At 34.8% G+C, this 21344-nt stretch overlaps 1 protein-coding gene across 5 annotated transcripts in view; it reads left to right on the plus strand.

Annotated features, from left to right (window-relative positions):
• SGCE (sarcoglycan epsilon) overlaps positions 1 to 21344 on the plus strand; it is a 64688-nt gene that overhangs the window by 33213 nt on the left and 10131 nt on the right. For 3 of the 5 annotated variants that reach the window (XM_031454917.2, XM_064487562.1, XM_010979662.3), the window contains 6 exons: positions 375 to 447; positions 4720 to 4918; positions 14062 to 14224; positions 16571 to 16782; positions 17729 to 17755; positions 18498 to 18686. In XM_031454917.2, coding sequence (XP_031310777.1) covers positions 375 to 447; positions 4720 to 4918; positions 14062 to 14224; positions 16571 to 16782; positions 17729 to 17755; positions 18498 to 18686 — 863 coding nt within the window. The remainder of the gene's footprint in view (positions 1 to 374; positions 448 to 4719; positions 4919 to 14061; positions 14225 to 16570; positions 16783 to 17728; positions 17756 to 18497; positions 18687 to 21344) is intronic. The other 2 variants (XM_031454919.2, XM_064487563.1) reach the window with 1 other exon arrangement.

Here is a 21344-nt window from a genome sequence, read left to right on the forward strand (position 1 = left end):
TAAAAGTACACAAATATATTGTTTGGTTTTTTTTGAAATTTTAGAATGGCACTGGTAAGTGATTCATAATGGTTAATCCATTTACTAATGATGCATCTGCATTACTACTAGCACTTAACAGCCTTCTATAAAAGGATTTTTCTGATTTTAACTTGTTGTTTTAGCATGTTAAATAGACCTGACTAATTATCTATTTTCCCATAATATTGCTAAAAGCTCTGAGTCCTTGTTGCTCAGAGAAGGAATATTTTGTAAGTATAATAAACAAATAATGAAAATGGAGAGAAGGACAATTTGTTTTCATTTTCTCCTTAATGAATTTCATTTTCCAAATAACATTTCACTTCCTTAATATGATTTTCTTTTTCCAATAGATAACTGCCTACAATAGGCGTACTTTTGAGACTGCAAGGCATAATTTGATAATTAATATAATGTCAGCAGAAGGTAGGTATGGAAAAATAAGTCACTGATTGTTTCCTTATTTGTAAGAAGTATTTCATTATGTTTAATATGTATGTAAAACATAGTGAAGGATTTTAAAGTACCATGAACCTGCTATAACTAATGAAATAGTAAAATATAGAAAAGAAACTAAGCAATATTTAATTCATTATAAAGTATCATGATGCATTATGGTGCTGAAAAGCTCAGGATGGGGAGCCAAATATCTATGTCACTTATTTCCAGACCGTGATTGCATCATCTGTAAAATGGGACTAAGAATACCATTTCTCTCATAAGTCTAGGATAAGGATTCCATCAGTTAAGATTCAAAATGTGCTTAACATAGGGCTGAACATGCAACACGTGATCGATATTATTTTACTTTAATACTTGCATAGGTGGTCCAATTGTATGTGACAAGACAGAGTTGTTGACAGACAAAAATAAACCACAACTTGGGCCACAGTCTCCTTTCAGAATAGCTAATCATGCATCAATAATTGCTGGAGTCCATCAGCGGTTTAGATTTACATATACCCAAACTGTAAGTGATGACTAAGATGTAAAAGGTTAAGGACACAGAAGATGCTCCAAGAATTACACTTAAATATTCTGACCCTATTTTGGCATTTGATTGGGAAAAGTACATACCACTAAAAACTTTGTAGTTAAAATTTAGAGATCATGGAATACTATACCAGATATCATTTATTAGGGTAACAGGAGAAGAACTAGTACAGCATTTACCCCCCAAAATACAAGAACACAATCATGCATCCTGGATAGGAAAATTCTTACTTCTATTTACTAGTACAATTAAATACAAATGAATGAATACAACACATTTTATCAGAGCCTGCTAATTTGGAATTCATAGTGACTTAGGAAGGGCTGGGTTGAAAACTGCCTTTACACTATATGAAAGAAAGCAATTTCTGTAGAATTGATGACACAACACATAATTGGGGAGAATGCGTGAAGCTTTTGAACCCCTTAAAATGAGATTTCCCCAGGCATTTTAGCTGTATAAATTGCAGACAACAAATGTGCTCATTTAAAATTTAGAGTGACCTTCATATATGAAAAGAAAATTCAAGTACCTGTCCCATTGGCCTGGATGGAAGACCCACTATTCCACCTCCTAAGGACTTTTGGTAGGTATCCATGTTTGGATCATGGAGATTTTTATTCTTGACTCCAGTTGTAATTGGATACCTGCATCTAGTCCAAGCTGTTCTTATAGAATTGGAATACCCTTAGTGAGCAGAATGGCTATGAAATTTCCTTTCTCCTTGAGAATCTACCAGTATGATTATATGCTTCCATTACAGTGGGCTTGGACCACTACCTCGGTATTACGCTCTCAGGGGGACTCAAAATCCTATGTCAAGTATGGAAGTCCGTACAAACTGAAAGGTAGCCTGGTGTGCAGTTTGAACCTCTTCCTTGTCAAGTCTGGTCTCAGTCCTATTGATACAGAGTACGTAGGCATCCTAACAGGAGATGCTGACATGTGGGGACCCACGTTCAAGCGGATACTAATGGAAGACTGCTAGATGACTGTAAGTTGGTATTAGGGGCTATTTATCTAAATGAGAGGTGAGGAAGGATGAATACACGGGTTTTGAAAGCCTCCTTTCACATAGAGGTCAGTGGCCAAAACTCTGAAAAGCAGTGAACCAAAATGGGAGGCATTTTTCCTTGCTCGTGTAGATGGAATTATATGAGCAGTAGGATGTAAATCTTTGAGCATGGCCTACCCACGTCATTTCTCCCAGATAAGGTTAGGAAAAGAAGTAACAAGAGTTGAATATTAGGATAGCCATGCTCATCAGTCCAACTCCCTGCCCAGCTGCCTCCTGCTCTGGGAGACCTAATGGGAAATCAGTCATGTAGAATCACACAGCATGGAGCTCAAGGAAAGTACATAGAGTGATTCTCTAAATTGGATTTAGTGCCTCAGAGGCCTGCCACCAATCTGTTGGCCTACTGTTCCCTTGGCCTCTGTGATGTCCAAATATAGCAGGCATGGGATTTCCCCAAAGTTAGAAAGCTACTGTGAGTCATCTCGGGGAGACCTGGCAGCAGCACTTGGCTGGGTAGACAGCAGGCAGCTGCACAGCCTGGAGCCTTGAAGGGGTGTGGCAGCAGCGGGTCTCAGAAAGGAGCCGTGAAGGGGGGGTCACATGGATTAGGGAAGCCAAAAAACAGTTCTCCAAAGAATAGCATTGATAATAAGGAAAAAGTTTTGCACGCTTTTTTAGAAAAAGTAGATAGAAAAACACTGAATGACAGTAATAGATGATAGATTTCTAGCATACTCAAAAGCTATTTGGTATTATTTATAAATATTATTTATTGCCAAGAAACTGTTCTTCATGACATTTTTTTGCATAACTATTTTTCAGTATGGGGGAAAATGTAGCATGATTAAGCTGCTGTTTTTCCGTATAAAGCAGGAAATGTGTCTGTATAAAACAGGAAACTTATCTACATAAAAGAATAAACATCATATTTTAGAAGATTGCAGATGGGCTATACATCAAACAAATCTAACAAAATCATAAGAAGAATAAGTCACAGTGTAGGAGATGAGTAAAGAACCTTCTGTGATTAGGGCTTTGAAAAACTTCATCTCTGGGAAGAGACACCACACTCCAGAAACACTTCTGAAAACTCAAAAGCCAGAATATCTCCCTGACTTCAACTCTGACATCCAATGTCCTTTAATATTAAAGGAGCTTCATAATAAATGAGGTCATCAAGATTTCAGTTACTCATTATATAACTTTTATTTTTCATTTATTAAATAAGAGTGGAGTACTTTACAGATAGTACATGAGTTTTAATGAAATAAATCAGAGTATGTGTGTGTGTATATGTATATATATATATATATATATAGTATAATTACTGTTGGGGACTTTAAATCTGTGTATGGTCCAGAAGTTTTTTTTCTTTATAGGGCAGAATCCAAGTAATCAACCTGTGCATATTATTATAATAATTGCTAACGTTTAATGTTTTCTGAGTTCTTACTCTGTATTGGGAGCTCCACTGAGCTCTTTATAAATACAGTCTCCTTTAGCTTAAATAAAAGTCATATGAGGTAAGTTCAAATGATCTAGAGATTAGCTTCTGCTTCTGAAAGTATGAAGAAATGTACAAGTACCTGCTCATCTAGTGGTTGTGAGTATTAAATATAGTAATTTACCTCAGTCTCTTAGCTTGGCCTGCTTCATAGTAAGTATTCCAAAAATGTTGCCTTTATTATTACAGAAATACTATTAAACAAAAAGAAAACTATTTTTTGTCATAATTGGACAACCAGAATATAGGAAATTATAGTTTGTAATTCAAAAGTAATATTTGAGAAAGTAAAATAAATTATACTTATTTAGAGCTTCTTATATTGAGAATCTGAATTGGACTTTGAGTTGGTTTACAGTATTATTTCTGGAATCTTTAGAGGGAAATGATTGATGAGACATTGAGGGGGAAAAAAGCTAACTAAATCTCTAACAACATGAGATACAGAATTTCATGAGAAATTTAAATTATGATTTCTCTAAAATATTTAATTATGGAGTGATGAAAAGAGTGAAATTGCTGTGATTTCAGAGTTGTTAATGAAAATATGATCAATAATTATTTCAGTAAAATGTAATGTTTTAGCATACCCCAAAAGATCAATAATACTGCATGTTGTAAAAATACGGTATTTCATATCATGTGTAAACAACCCACAAGAAAGTACAGATATTTTATAATGTGTTCTCTGTTTGGAAAGGATGTTGCTCTGTGCCTCAGCTTGCTCCCCTGTCCAAATGGAAATAGCAGTACCAAGGATTGTAATGATTAAATTTATGATGTATTTGAAAAAGATCTGTGAGTTTTAAAACACTACAAATACAAAATATTTTTCTAAGTTCTAGAAGTGCACCTTCTACCTGGGTGCATTGGCAGAGTCAAGAGGCCAGCAGATGAAAGAGACAGATAGGGCATCTTTTCTTCTTGCTTTTTTTCCTTAACTGTGTATTGCCCTGCTGTTTGCCGGATTTGATTATATTGTAGATAAAATTCTGGGTCAAATATATGTTATGTTTTTAGATGCATCCTCTGTTATATAGAAAAGCCTTTAAAGTCAGTAATAATACTGTTCCTCAGAGCCAGGATTGTGACAGAAATCAATAAATCTCAAATTATTCTTTTGTTTCCCTTTCAAAAAACTATTTCATTAAAGATATGCATACCCTTTTTCACCAACATTAGACTTCCCGTTACCATACCAAGCAGAATTCTTCATTAAAAATATGAATGTAGAAGAAATGTTGGCCAGCGAGGTTCTTGGAGACTTTCTTGGGGCAGTGAAAAATGTGTGGCAGCCTGAGCGTCTGAACGCCATAAACATCACGTCGGCCCTGGACAGGGGTGGCAGGGTTCCACTTCCCATTAATGACATGAAGGAGGGGTAAGCAGACCTTTATCTTGTTGCCTTCAATATGGATTTTTAAGTATGATGATCTTATCAAACTTATTATAGATGGAAGGTGGCCTGTTGCATTTTTCTTTTTAATAAGAAATAGGTATTGTAAAGACGTGAAAAAACTAGCAATTTTCTATATTGACAAAGAGGTTACATTAATGGCTCTTTATATCTGATGTTCCAGGCTGTGAAATCTAATTGTAGATCAGGATCAGCATCATAAATTATAGCACTAAATCTTTTGTACCTTCCATAGAGAAGCTGCTTATTTACGGCCCTGAATTTCAAAGGAAATTGATGCCCCAGTTATCAGCTGCAGGACATGCAGACTTCTGTAACTTTATTCTAGGAAAGTATTTCTTCGCCTTTAACATTCTTTCCACCATGTGGCGGTGATTGATGGCTGGGGTGGATTTGAAATCCATTCCTAAAGTCTGGCCTTGTCACTCACAAGCTGGGTGACATTGGGCAAAATGCTGCACCTCTCTGGGCCTCAACTTCCTCATCTGCTCCAATGGGGATGGGAGTCTTCCCCAGGGTTGTTATAATGATAAATGATACCATGCATTTGAAAGGGACTTGTCTATTCTCAAGACTTACAGATATGAAGTATGATTTACACCCTTGAAGAGGTTAAGAAACACTCCTTATGCCTGGGTAAACTGATAGATTGTATGAACCTATCAAATTAAATTTTACTCTTTAATTTTTAGTCTGTAAATTGAGGCAGCTTTGCCTTTTTTTTCTTTCTTTCTTTTTTAACCAATCCCATAAATGTATGAGTTACAGGATAAATTACATTTTGTATCACATACCCCTTTCCATCTCCTTTGTCCATGGTCTCAGTAACATTTTTATACAGATGATATCTGAGATTAACTAAAATACCTGGATTAATAAGAATTAAGTTTAAGGGCACCTTTAACGGAGGACTTTGTTGGAAATAAGGGAAAAGATCACAAATAGCATGGATGACATATGAGGGAGAGGGCAGAATGGGGATAAGGGATAAGCAGTGAGCTGTAAAGTCCAACTTACAAATTTCAGAATTAAACTGTACGTTGTATGGTACAGTAATAGATTTTGAAGTCAGTCAAGCACACATAGAAGTGCTTCGAGGAAAATCGTTGCTTTATCTCTTGACCATCTGCTGGTTGGCTTTCTCTATGAAAACATAATTCTGGAGCTTAAAATTTTACTTCACAGGTACAACGTGGTTCTCTTTCCCAGTCAGTAATTAAAGTAGAACCATGGAAAGAGATGAACAGGGGTATCACCCCTGAAAAGTAAGGAATCTTTCCAATGGTTACTTAAAGTAATGTGTTCCACAATGACTGTTAAAACAGTGGTCAGAAGATGTTGGAGGAAGCAACGTGAAAACCAAGCATTGGTAGAGTTTTCCGTAGTTGTGCTTTCTCCTGGGCTCACCCCCTCCCTAATCAGTAGTGTAGGTGTCACCAGTAGAGGCACTTTTAGAAATAACTAAACTAAATTGAACTAATAACTCTCTAAACCAAACTTTGTCCTAAGACAGTGCTGCCCAAGTATGTCTAGCCTGAGAATTGCCAGTAGAGCTTTACTAAAAATGTAGCTAGGTTCCTGTCCTCTGATTCCCCCTAGAGATTCTGGATCTTTGAGTCTAAGGCTGGGCTTGAGTATGTGACTCTAAATTAAGAACAGAATTTTTGTCCTACAAGTACTTGTTAGAGAATTCAGTCATTAGCTGAGTGACCCCCAACACCTGCTAGCGGGTGGCATGTGCTGTCAGATATTTGAGAGAGTCAGTCCCGTGGCATTTATTTGGACCCTGTTGTCTCAGATCCCTTCCCAACTTGAAATGCTTTCCGCGAGTTTTAATTTAATGTTAAGCCGTAACCTTTACAAACTATTCATATGATAAGTCTTTTAAAATAGAATTTCTATAAATTGTACCCAACGCCAACTCTATTACTCCAATATCCTTATACAAGCACCAGTGAAGTAAGATCCTACTTGAGTATAGTTCCAGAAGAAAAATTTGTCCCTGGAGATGATTTTGCATATTTTCCTTAGTTGTTGTATAATGTCATGGTAACAAAAATAGGGTTGGTTTTTTTTTTTCACCCGATTGCCTTAAATTTAGAGATAAATCCAGTACTTAACTCATCTCTTGTGGCTTCCTTTCTTTTTAATGGTGTAAACTGTGATTCTTAATTCACTTATTAAACTTTTTGACTCTGTACTTCCTTTTGAAAATAACATAGACTATAAATCCCTTTAAAAATGAAATACTGAAAAGATCGAGAGGGAGGGTTAGAGATGGCAAAGGAATTGCATCCCTTTCTTTTCTAAAATTGTATTTAAAACTATATTCATACACTTTGGAAGTATTAATTAAACACCTAATAACTATGTTCTACTTAATACTTAGTGTAAGTCTTAATCTCTGATTAAAAAAAAAATCTCCATGAAATTATTTCCTAATACACATGGCAGCCAGTTTACTAACTGCAGATTTTTCCGTATTAGTCAAACCAACAGCAGATGACCAAGAGAAGCTCTCAGTAGTAGACCTCAGAGTAAACCTGCGGCCCTTCCACAGCCCAAAGCACCATTGTGTCAATCATCAAGAGCCCCGTCTGCAGCACCCCAGCTCCTTCCTCATCCTTCTTGATCTGCTTATTTTCTTCATCTCTTCAGACCTCACTGACAACTTTCAAACTGCTTCTGAATCTAACAGAAAATAATTATAAAGATTTACTTCAAAGTTAGTAAGCCTCTGCAAAGGAAGGGTGAGCCTCCTGAAAAGATTCCCTTTCACTTTCCAGACCTATAACCCCAGGGTAACGGTGCTGTCTCTGGGCATGGTGGCCAGGCCGCTTTTGCTCCCGACACTGAGCCAGAGGCTAAGGACTTGTGGGTGCATTTAGCCTGGGATAAAGCTGGTGGAAAGAAGAGCAGGTTCATATTTCATTCTGGCCATGGCAGAGCTGCCAGCCCAGGGTGAGTGATGTGGTGTAAATGGTAGTTATGAAGGGAATGATGGGGTGTGAGGATTAAAGAATATGCTCACTTTTCATAAGAGATTGTCAAACCTACCACTATTTCCTCTGGTTACCAAAGCCTGTGGATCTAGCCTCAATCAGCAACAGAGAATCCCAGTTTATTCTCTAGACAGTCTCACAAAGTGCTCCTTCTAATTTAATTGTCTGCTTTTTGCCCTGTAAAGGCCTCGGTGAGAAGTTACATTTCAGGAAGAGAATGTAAGTCAGTGGCTGCCAAAGACTGCTCTGATGCAAGGTCATAGTTTTAGGCCAGTCTGTAGTGATGGGCTGAATCTGTCCCCATGTTTGGTGATTTACAAGGTAGTCCTTTATTCTTAATAACATGCCTCTTATATTTTTTATGCAAATCTTCTGTCATTTAGGAAATGGCCATGATATGAGATTGGAATTTTTGAAAAAAGCCTTTAATAAAATAAAAATTGGAAACCAGTATAAGTCCACTTTTATAAGTATGAAAATAAATAAATAAAATCAATGCAACTATATGTCTTTAATATCTGTTCTTAGATCTGTTCATAGATTCATTTTTTCTTTCATTTATTCAGCACTTATTAAGTATTTTTATAGGGAAACAATTTATTAATCTCTAGGATACAGTGACTTAAAGAATATAATCTATGCTCCCAGTCTGTTAGGGACCAGGCAAGTAATCAGATAATTAAAAAACAGTATTGTCCTTATCACAGTTGAGGTATTCATGGAGAGGGCTCCTCCCCTGCTTCTGCTCCACGCCAACGGTTTCACAGAGGAGATGAAGCCTGATCTGAGTTTACAATATGAATACAAATCAACCTGCTGAAAAAATGAGAACGGGAGAGTCTAGGCAGAGGGAACATCTAGGGCAAAAGCCATTAGGTGGGAGGAAGCTTGGTTGATTTGAGAACCTATTTTTTGTAGAAATGGGGGCCAGGGATCCAGGAGTGATAATAACCAAGGAGGCAAAGACCACACCATGTAAAGCCTTGTGCACCAGGAAGAATTGTTGGGCTTATATCTTTTGGAAGTATTAGGGACATTTGCAGAAAAAAAATTTCATTTTCTCGAGTAGGCCTGCAAAGCCCCATCACATGGTTGAAAGAGTGGACCAAACCCAAATGCCTTCTTTCTGCAGGCAGGAAAACTGCCCCCGCAAAAAACCTACAGGCATCTGAGCTCTGTGTGCCAGTTCCCTCTTCTGACAATTCATCCTTTCTTCTGGAAAAAGGAGCAACAAGCAGGAGAACTAGAGCTAGAAGTGACCTTTATTCTTTATTTTATTTTTTACTCTGAATTAGATTAGCTATTTAGTTTTGTTTATTCTTTATTTTTCGTCTTTTTTTTTTGATTGATATTCAGAAGCGCGATGGGCTACGGGCAAGAGTCATGAAGCATTTTTATATAGAGCTCAAGAGTTCTGAGAAAATGTGTAACATGTGTGGACACTTTCTCGTCTAAACTGTCCTTTATCTCCTATTTACACAAAATAATAAAATGCATTCATTACTTGGAAAATGAGGTAAAAAATACGATCATCGGATCTTTCTGGCTGTTGCTGAAAAAAGGAGAGTTTTGACTTAAATTTTTTTACCTGTTACTTGATTCTCCACATTGTATGAGTAAAGGCCTCAGTAAATGCATTTTATCTCAAAGGAAAGTGAGTTGTTCAAATTGGAAGAAAAAAAATCCTTCATAAGGAACATGTTTTATTCAGTGTACTCAATTCCCAAGATTTTGAGTTACCATGTTTTGTTAACATTGCTTGAGAGCCTTGTACTTGATAATACACTCCCATTTCATCTCTTTGAGTATATTTAAAAGTTTGAAAACATGTGGTAAGGTCATAAAGGTAAAAGATCATCCTCCTTTCACTCATAAAATTTTGAAATTTCTGCATATCAGAAAGCTAGCCTATAAAAATAGCAGCAGATGAAAAAAAAGCTGCATATGAAAACAGTAGATTATGAAAAATGCAATTTTAGCATGTATAGCATAGAATTATTACTGTTATATATAACCTCATATAAATTAAAAGTCAACATGTTGAAACTTACTGGCTAACAAGAAAAATACACATTTTTTTTTTTGATTTACAAGGCAAATCCAGTACCAGCTTCTCTTGAGTAATCTGGTTGCATTTTATTAACTTATTTATTTTCCCCATTTTATTGTGATATAATTGACAGTGTAACATTGGATAAGTTTAAGGTGTACAGCATGATGATTTGATATAAGTATATATTGTGAAGTGGTGACCACAATAAGTTTAGTTAACATCCATCACTTTACATAGTTAACAGTTTTTATTCTTGTGATGAGAACTTTTAAGAACTACTCTCTTAGCAACTTTTGAATATACAGTTGTTTCTGTTTTTAAACTGACTTTCATTCTGTAAACAGTTTCCCTGAGGTTAGCGAGAGAGACTGGTTTCAAGGAGAACAGTTAGGGGCTGTTGCTTCACTCTCTGTGGGAAGTGATGGTGACCAGCACTGGGGTGGTGGCAGTGGGATGGAACAGAGTGGAAAGTTGTGTTTGAGAGTTCTTTCAGGGTAAACGTCAGAGACTGATGATGGTTTGAATATGTGGGGAAAAGGACAGGAGTCAAAGATGATGGTGCTTGAGCATCTGGCCATGCCAATCACTGAGAGAGAAGAAGATCGAAGGAGTAACAGGTGGAGGTGGGGTGGGGTGGTGATGAGCTCAGTTCGGAACATATTAAGTTTGTGAAGCTTCTGGATCATCCAAGTAGAGATGAAAGTAATTTGGCAGTATGTGTCAACTGTCATAAAAATGTTTCCACTTCTAGGCATCTCTTTTAAGATAGTAACATTAAGGAATATCCACAGAGATAGTCCTTACAATATTATTTATAACATCAGAAAATTGCAAGCAACTTACATGTTTAACTCTGAAATAATTACTGACTAAATCATATGCACTTAAAAATTATATTGCTATGAAACTGTAATTACAAAGACTGTACAACATGGAAAATGCTTATGGCACATTAAGCGAAAAAGCAGGGTGCAAAATTGTATTTTAGAGATGATTGCAATTAGGTTAAAATATATGCACTTGAAAAATATTCTGCAAGGTACATTGGAAAATTAAAATCGTGATCTTGGTAATAGAAATTAATTGTTTTTAATATCCCAAGTTTTATGTAATGTTTTCATATTGCTTTTATAATTTGAGAAAAAAATAAAGCATTTCAAAACACCTAAAACTTATGCACATTTATATTATCTTAAAGTGAATTAACTTAAAATCTTACTAATTATAAATGCAAATCAATGTTATGTAAAAGCAAGAGGACTTTTAACAGTTTTTTAAATATTTCATTTCTATATTTACAAATATATTTCATAATTATCAAGGAAAAATATGGTCTTTGCTAGGTAGTTTATAAGGAGATAGAAATTGGCTTTACATGAAGCTTACAAGTAAATTGTTGTAAAAGAAATATGTATCTGTTCACTAATCATCTAAATTATTTACCAATGGTTTCTTACATCTACTTTTGTTCTGAACTTTAAAATTTTTAACCTGATTTTAAATTTCAGTCTATTATACACTTTTTATCTCCCAAAGACACCATGTTTTTTTAAAAAATTGTCTTTCAAATGAATTGTAAGTCCTAATATAAATTTGACATAAAGAACAACCAAATGAATTTGTGTAATCGTACTCTGGGACAGAGTTGTCACCTCACAGTGTGACTTTGTACTTACATTAACACAGCTTTGAATTTTTATGCCACACTTCTATTTCATTTCATTTAAAAAACAGCTTACTGAGCTATATTTCACATATTATACAATTCACCTATTTGAAGTATATGGAGCTCAATGGATTTTAGTTTATTGACAAAGTTGTGCAGTCATTACCATAGTCAGTTTTAGAACATTTTTATCCTCCCAGCACTCCCTTTGCATACCCATTAGCAGTCACCACCACCACTACCCCCAGCCCTAGGCAACCACAATTTATTTACTTGCTGTCTCTATAAATTTGCCTGTCCTGGACATTTCATGTTAGTGGAATCATACAGTCTGTGGTCTTCTGTGACCAGCTTCTTTCACTTAGCGTATTGTTTTTAAGTTCCAACCATGTTGTAGCATGTACTGGTACTTCATTCATTTTTATGGCTGATTAATATTCTATTGTATGGATCCTCCATCTTTTATCCATTCATTAGTTGATGAGCATTTAGGTTGTTTCCACTTTTTGATGTTACAAATAATGTTCCTAAGAACATTTATGTGCAAAGTTTTTTATAAGCATATGTTTAAATTTCTCGTAGGGCACTTACTTAGGAGTGGAATTACTGGGTCATATGGTAACTCTGTATTTAACCTTTTGAGGAACTACCAGACTGTTTTCAAAAGCAGTTACACCATTTTACATTCCCACCAGCAGAGTAGGAGAGTGCCAATTTCTCCACATCCTCTCCAGCTCTTTCTATTAGCTATTATTTTCATTATAGCCATCCTGATGGGTATGAAGTGGTATCTCATTGTGGTTTTGATTTCTACTTTGCTGATGGCTAATGATGTTGAGCATCATTTCATACACTTATTGGACATTAGTGTATCTTCTTTGGAGAAATATCTATGTCTAGTCCCTTATTAAATATATGATTTGCAAGTATTTTCTTTCATTCTTTGAGTTGCCTTTTCACTTTCCTGATGGTGTCCTTTGGATCACGAAGTTTTAAATTTTGATGAAGTCCAATTTATTTTTTTTCTTTTAATTCTGGAACTATTGGTATCATATCTAAGAAACCATTGCCTAATCTAAGGTGATGAAAATGTATGCCTGTTTTCTTCTCAAAGTGTAATAGTTTTAGCTCCTACATGTAAGTCTTTGATTTATTTTGAGTAAGTTTTTATATGGTGTGAGGTAGGGGTCCAACTTCTTTTGCATGTGGATATCCAGCTGTCCCTGTACCATTGGTTGTAAAGACTGATTCTTTCCCCCGTTAAATTATCTTGGCACCTGTGGCAAAATCAATTTACTAAAGATTTTATTTCTGTGCTCTGAATTATATTCCACTGATCTACATGCTTAGCCTTATGCTAGTTCCACATTATCTTGATTAATATTGCTTTATAGTAAGTTTTGAAATTGGGCATGGTGAGTCTTACAAGTTTTTCTTCTTCAAGAATTTTGTGTGTGTGTGGCTATTTGGGGTCCTTTGAATTTCCATGTGAATTTTAGGATCAGTTTGTCAATTTCTGCAAAAAAGGCAGCTGGAATTTTGTTGGCTATATTCCATTTTGTAAGTAATTATATAATTGTCATTAGGAAAAAGAAAAAAAATAGTTATTTAGAGGAATTTCCTGGTTTTCCCTTTTCTTTTGAAAAACCCATGAAATTCCTACTTTCCCAAGCTGCTCCAAGATGATTTAAATACTATTATCACCATCTTCTCTTTTATTGTGAAAATCTTATTGGCCAATTTTAGAGTTCTTTCCCCCTATTGCTAAGATACACATCAAGAAAATAAATTTTGTTTGCCTAATTTGTATTTACCAAACAATAGTTTTTCTCTTATATTAACTTCTTAGATAAAAAATTGAGAGACCTTATAGTGAGAGACTAATGGTAGGGGTCTGTGCAGTAGAAAAGCTGGCAGACAGAACTCTTAGGTAGAATAGATAAGTCTGCCTAAAGCTCCACACCTCCAGGATGTAATATCACAATCTTATTAAAATGCAGTCAGATGAAGATTTATTTTGGTAATATTTTGGTGATAATGTTATTTTATAAACAATTTAAGAATAATTTTTGAATGGAAGTAGGCTATCAAAATATGATACATGATTATTTTGAATTAAATAAGGTGAAAAGAATTTTTAGAAATTAACAGAGTCTCAAGAGAGTGTCTGGTGCACCAGAGGACTCAGTAAATATTGGTTGAATAAAGGAAAGAATGAAAAGAAGCCCCTACATGAATCACTGCTTTTAAAGCCCAGGCCCCTACCTTAGGGATGATTCTAGATAATCCCTCAATTCAAAAGGATAAATCCTGCTTTCAGGGTAGATTGTTTTTCAGTGCTTCCAATTTTCTTAAAGGATAACCTGAAAGTTTCACATTTTTGCAGCGTTTATGTCATGGTTGGTGCCGACGTCCCATTTTCTTCTTGTTTACGAGAAGTTGAAAATCCACAGAATCAATTGAGATGCAGTCAAGAGATGGAGCCTGTAATAACATGTGATAAAAAATTTCGTACTCAATTTTACATTGACTGGTGCAAAATTTCACTGGTGAGTTTTTATTTTGTTTTTGCAAATGTAATTAGAGGTCATGTGGCTGGAGATAGCATTTGCTATCTTGAATTGCTTTTAGGAACAAATCCTGGGTTTACTTTGTTAACTGCAACTGACTTCTCTTGACTTTAAGGATTTAGCAAGCTCATTGACAGTGCATCCATTTAAGAAATAGTACCTCCACTTTTGTACTCAGTCCACCCTTGGTTAGTTGTTGGGGCCAGATTAGCTTTGCAGGTGGTCCAAGTGATCGCCCTGGACATCCAGGTGGCTGCTAAGTCCAGATAGATTTTGGAGTCAGTGTGACATGTGCAGGAAGCCTCAAATATGCTGCTACTATCCCACTTTGGAAGGAGACTGGACTGCAATAATAAATCAGAAAATAAAGCAATGTTGTACTCTGATTCAATGCCCTGGAAACTCAAGTTGTAGGGAAAGATCAAGGAATCAAAGAAAAGAAGAGGAAAGTCAGAATCTTACTGACAGCCCAATAAATATTAAATATTTCTTTCTAAATTACCTCTTAATTAGCATACTCAAAAACGTAAAATGTGGGTAAGATTTTATATATATGTAATATATACATATGTATAATTTTATATAAAGTATTATATTTTTGTTCCTACTTTTTGTAAGATAGGAAGTTATTTTATTCCTTTAGTGACCTTTAGATTTAACTTCTGTCAACTCTTGATGATTGGTGGTGAGTGAATCAGGTCTAAGTTTAAAGTTGACATTTGAACAAAGTTATTGACACATAAACACAACTGTCACTTCATGTCTTAGAGAACCAGCTGCAGGCACCTTTCCCGGATCCAGGACGGGAGAACATACTGCTCACACTGTAGCACTTAGCACCTGTGGCCCTTGGCCCCAGACTCGTCTTTCCATGTTGCTTGTGTCTTAGAAAAATAATGCTCCTTTCTTTGTCTTCTTAAATCGAGTAAAATCACTTAAATGCGGTGGTGGATGTGTATTATAGATTAATGTTGAATTTGCAGAGCTCAGTATTTCAGTCATGGTGCTAAGTGTACAAGGGTGCAAAAGCCTGAATGGCTAAGTCACAACGTAGATAAACGTAGATACTCACCAGAGCCAGCAGACAGTGGGCCCTGACCACGCCATTTTACTTGTGCTGTCCAGCATTCATGTTTAGGAATATTACCTAATTTCTAAAGGTCTAAAAATGACTTATGCTTTGAAGATTTTATTTTTGGTGGTGAGACTTTCTAAGTAGAAATGTTGGGAATTTTCATTTTTTCTTTTACATGTATTTATTTATAGGTCACATCTTACCACTGAGTATTTCAGGAGGCTTAAATAAAAGGGTCAGTGAACATAATATATTAAATATAAAAGAAATGGAAAATCAGGACCTGAACTGTACCCCAAAATAAACCTAAGGTCAAGTTTGACAACAAGCCCCACAAAGTCCAGGATTAAATGAGGAAACTCAACTGTTACTTAGTTTTCATTCTTAAAGGAACATCAATTCCTTGGCAGAAAATAAAGTTTTTACTAGCACTATATTGTGAACAAAATTCTTTAGGTGGAGTTTTATGGGAGAGGATTACTGAGAAATGCCACAAATAATTCTCCCCAACATTTGTTTAAGGAGGGAGCAAATGTAGTGACGTATTTCACGTGGCTATTTTTGTAGTGTCCTTCAATACAAATCATGGCATAATTAAATGCAACTCAGTGAAAGCAGTTCGGTTAATGTGGAGGTAAATTGATATAGTGCAAGTGTTGTACATTTTTTCGAGCCCAGGATAGCATTTAATAAAACTATATAATTGGATGGATTACCTGTTTCTTATATTGTCTTTCCAAAAAACAACTGCTGTCAGCTGGATGGCAGAAAGATTAAGGTTGTACTCATTTAGAAATTCTCTTTTTTTCTTTTCTGTTTTGCTAACCTTAGAAACTATACCTGAATACTGGTTATCAGCCAGCCAGTTCACGGCTGCACCAGAGGTTTGTCACTAGGAAATAAGAAATTTCCATAGTAGTATGAAGGACTTCTGCTTTGGGGAAGTAAACTGAAAAAGAACAACTCCACACACACACATGCATGCATATTTCTCATGTGTGTATACCTTTGTGTATGCATATATGTTGTGGGAGGGACATAGAAAGTAGCCAGTATAAACTCTTTAATTTATTGCTTTTATTCATTATTTCTTCCTACCTTCCAGAAATTGCAAGTTCAAGGTGATAAAGTAATTGGAAAAAGTTGCTATTTAGAAATGTGTCAAAGACTGTCTTGATATGTCTAAATTTTAAAGTTTCATAATGTTTGCAGCTATTAATTTGATGTGTAATTGTCTTCTTTTGTATCAGGTTGATAAAACAAAGCAAGTGTCCACCTATCAGGAAGTGATTCGTGGAGAGGGGATTTTACCTGATGGTGGAGAGTACAAACCCCCTTCCGATTCTTTGAAAAGCAGAGACTATTACACGGATTTCCTAATTACACTGGCTGTGCCCTCGGCAGTAGCATTGGTCCTTTTTCTAATACTTGCTTATATCATGTGCTGCCGACGGGAAGGAGTGTGAGTACTTTAAAACACTAATAAAAATTATAAAGCCTACTAAGGTAACAACATATAAGATTCCATTAAAAGCCAAGTTTCATTTAGTTCATAAAACACTTTATAAATGAATTGAAATCATGTGCAAGTCAAACTACAGCACTTTATTTCTTTAAATGAATTAAAATAGTTTCGAGTCTAGGAAATCAAATTAAGGGATATAGTTACTTCATTCAAAAATTCTAAAGGCTAGATGTAAATTCATGCTGGCAAAACAGCCCCAAGAATAATTGAGGCTAGATATTTCGGTTGTACAAGTCATCTTGTGTAAGTAGAGACTGTGGAAGCTATTGACAGTGTAATTGCACTTTAAATAAATAAATTATCTCAGTCAGTTTGATCAGAAACAAGTGTCAGAATTCTTCTTGAAATTGTTCTGTCGTCAAACAGGATGATGCAATCTAAATGTTTTTAAATATATGTACAGATAGATATATAAACACTTAGGAGTAAATTAATGAAAATAAGATGATAATTTGGGTAATGAGTCCTCACTTTGTGAATCGTTAGTACTTTTGGGGCATCTATGTCAATTAAAACAATCTCCCATGATTATCTGGAAGTCAGGGGAACAAAGCAAAGGATAAAAAATTAATAAAGCAGCAAGTAACAAATTCTTCCATTTTTTACGTGTAGCCTAATTTCATTATGTCATAGAATTTATTTCCAAGAGCTTGATTCTTAATCTCCACTTCTTTTTCATTTTTTCTGTGTTTCTCATCAGTATTCCATCTCTGTATGTATACTCATCCAAGTAATGTCATAAACCTGGTGGCAAATGCTTCCTGGTTGCATTAATAGTAGCAATGTCAGCATTTCCACCTCATGCAAGATCCATGCGCATATAGTCTTAATGTTCCAAATATCAATGCTATTATTTAATTCATAAATTTTGTTTTGTTTCTAGGGAAAAGAGAAACATGCAAACACCAGAGTAAGTGTCTTCTTTCCTGTTATTTTCTTTATCATTTTTTTTCACTTCTCAGTTGCTCATCATGCTCCATACATGTGTGTCATGCTTTTTTCCCCCCATTCATCATCTTTCATAGTTTATTTCATAAATGTGAAAGCTGCTTTCTAAATAGAAATATTTAGGAGGGGTAGAAACTAAAACTAAAAAGGATTTGAAAACTAAGATTATAAAGATAAAAATTAAACCTAAAATATTTTAGATTCAGAATATTAACTTGCCATTTATATTATGTGATTTCCCAATCTGCATTTCTATAAACCAGAGAACAGATGAAAAGACCTTGCATACATGTTTTCCTGACTCTACAGTAATAACCTACCATAAAATGAAATTTCTGTGAGTATTTATAAATGCCCCGTCAGAAACAACAATATAAAAGCTATGGTAGTTCTATCTTAATCATAGCAATTAAATAGAATACTAGTTTCTTACCTAGGGCTGTAATATTAACACAGTGCTTTATAGCTTAGTTTAATGAGAGACACATTTATTAAAAAATTACTGTATAATTTTCAGTTTTGCTATGTCAAAAGTATATGAAATGTATCTTTTTCTGGGTTAACCTGTAGAATGCCCAAAGTGCAATAAATAATGTCTTCTTATTTTAAAAAGGAAAAAAGGTTCCATTACTTTTTCAAACTGATGACTCATGGGACTAATGTATGATTTTAAATATATGTTGTTTTATTTCTTTTTGACCTAGCATCCAACTGGTCCATCATAGTGCTATTCAGAAGTCTACCAAAGAACTTCGTGACATGTCCAAGAATAGAGAGATAGCATGGCCCCTGTCAACACTTCCTGTATTTCACCCTGTGACTGGGGAAATCATACCACCTCTACATGCAGACAATTATGAGAGCACTAACATGCCATTGATGCAAACCCAGCAGTAAGTATCCACTTGGAACCATAACTGTTAATGCATGAATATATCTACTTAATGTCTGTAAAGACCAGAGTTCCTCATTATTGCATTTGTTTGTTTGTTTGTTTATAACTGAAAAAAAATTACCGAAAGAACACTGAAAGTATAGATCCCAGCCCCACTTTGCTGATCCAAATAGAATTACTTCCAGGAAGTACTTTTTTTGCCTTCACTGATCCAAAGAAGATGACATTCACCTTAATATTTAAGAAATTGGCGCTGCTGGTCAACTAACATATGTTTGCTCAAGGATGACTTCATTGTGAAAAGAGAAGCATATCCTAAAGCATAACAAATTGATTATTTTTTAGGGCTATTATTAGAATTACTTGGTTCTGTTAAGCTATTTTTTGAATGTTAGTGCCATAGATCTATTTAATCTAAATTTTTTGCTTCAGGATTTTTAGGTTGTTTTTTGTGATTTGCTTGTGTATCAGAATGAGTAGTTCCAATTTTGGCTATAAGCACAGTTTATGAGTGCAGACTTTCTCTGTAGTGCTGGAAGGACTATGATCAAGAAGCCTGGAAGAGGCTTTTGTCAGGGGTTGGTATGCGGGAGACTGGTTAAGAAGTTCCTCTTGAGAACCCATGTTATATGTCTAGAAGCTTGGTTTTGATATGAGGAAATTGTAGGGAAAACTGTCATTTGTTTCTAAGAACATGGCTCTTTTTTCTTTTTTAACCATGTGTTGAAATGGATTAAATTCATTTTCCCTGAAGAAGTCACAGATTTGCTTTTGAGATCCTCCTCTTTTTCACTTTACTTCTGTAAGTAATGGATATACAGAAAATTCTATCATGCCTCCCCACCTCCCCCCAAACAAATAGAATGGGATATGAGTAGCCTCTTACTGATTAAAGATTTATGTGGAAACCATATTGAGTGCAAACATTTTCCTATTGCAAATGCTTATTTTGTAACCGTGCAAAATGCATGTGGTAATTTGAAGATTAAACAGTAATTAATATAAATAGTATGGACAGTCAGATTATAAATTTGCCCAAAATAATTTGGTAATCTAAAAATATTATGAATATTTTCCTGAAGTCCTCTAACATCATTTACTTATTGTTGCATAGGCCAAGGTATGTGTTTGTATGTGTGTGTGAGTAATTAAATCAAATTCTATTAGCAGTGGGGAAAATTGCATACATTTAAAATTTTGAGTTTTAGAAACATTAATATTCTGTCAGGGATGTAAATATGAAAGTCTCACAAAATTTAGTTGTACTGAATGGAACGGATGGATTTCTATGTTCTTTGATGGTTAGTGAGTGGGTCATTGTAAAACCCACTTTACCAGAATTAGATACTGATGAGAAAAATGAGGAAAAGTTCAAGAGTATTATACAGTTTAGCAATCTGCCTTGTCTTTTTTAGATGTAAATTATGAATAGCCTTATCATTCATTTTCAAAATGAAAAGAATTAAAGAATCCCTTAAGGCTACCATTTCCTTTATTTTTTACTGAAGATTGCTAGTGAAATGATGATACATATTCTTCAAATTTTGATATATATCCTCAAAAGTGAAATGGTCAAATACATTTGAGAAACAGGATTTTTTTGTTTTTGTTTTTTTAAACTATAAGGGTTCTCAGATCCTTTAGTGTGTTGATATGCTTTGTGAATCCACAGGAAAAGTTCAGAAGAGGTAACTCTATTTAAAGAACATAGTTTGGGAAATGCTTCTGTTGACAAAATAACAATTTTATCCAATTTTAGAAAAGAGGAATATTTATTATAATAAGTAGGGTAACTTGAATGCGTTTTTAAGTCAGTAAAATTTTATTGCTTGTGAAGTTTAAGGGAAGAAAAAAGGCTGGGTCATTTTTTAGATATGCTTTCTAACCGTATATATTAAAAATTACTCCTTAAAATTAATTTTGATTCTCTGTGGTTAGGATTTTGCAATGTTGCTACTAATATACAAAGGAAATAAAATTTCCTCTCTAGTTTATAACCAAATGCATCTTCCTAGTCCCTCCATAACGCCATCAAGACTGTCACTGTGTTGATCACATCTCTCTATTTGCAAATGCAATAGGTTATTTTATAGAATTGCAACAATTTGACCATATATGTATTTTTAAGTCCAGAGAACCTTTATATTATTCAGATTTCTGCTAATGGAAAAAGTCCATTAACAAGCACTTCTATATAAATAGGGTACATAGATAATTGATGATGTTCACAATGATTATTCTGAGGCACTGCAAGATCATCAAGTGCATCTGACTCATCAGAGGAAAATTAAATTACATTTGATGTAGTTTCAGTGTTGAGTGTATATTATCTTTTATTCTTGGAAACAGATAATATGTGCATGGTCTCTATGATAACTCCCCTCCTTATAAGCCAGAATGTGTGATTAACCTCATTTTCCAACCATACCAGATAATAGGGAATTTATTGTATCAGGTTCATCACAGCTGTCCTTTATGCAAATTCAACTTTTACTCCTTACCTGTTTTTAAAGGTTTATTTCAGCACCAAGTACACATATAATGTAAATATTTTGGTCATTTGGATCAAACTGAATTCTCAGTGTTAAAGTGAGATATTTTATTTGATGAGACATCATAGTACCTGATAACCAGGTGTATCTTTGGCTAGTGTTGC

Source organism: Camelus dromedarius, chromosome 7 (genome assembly GCF_036321535.1).
Source record: "Camelus dromedarius isolate mCamDro1 chromosome 7, mCamDro1.pat, whole genome shotgun sequence".
Classification (NCBI taxonomy): Eukaryota; Metazoa; Chordata; class Mammalia; order Artiodactyla; family Camelidae; genus Camelus; species Camelus dromedarius.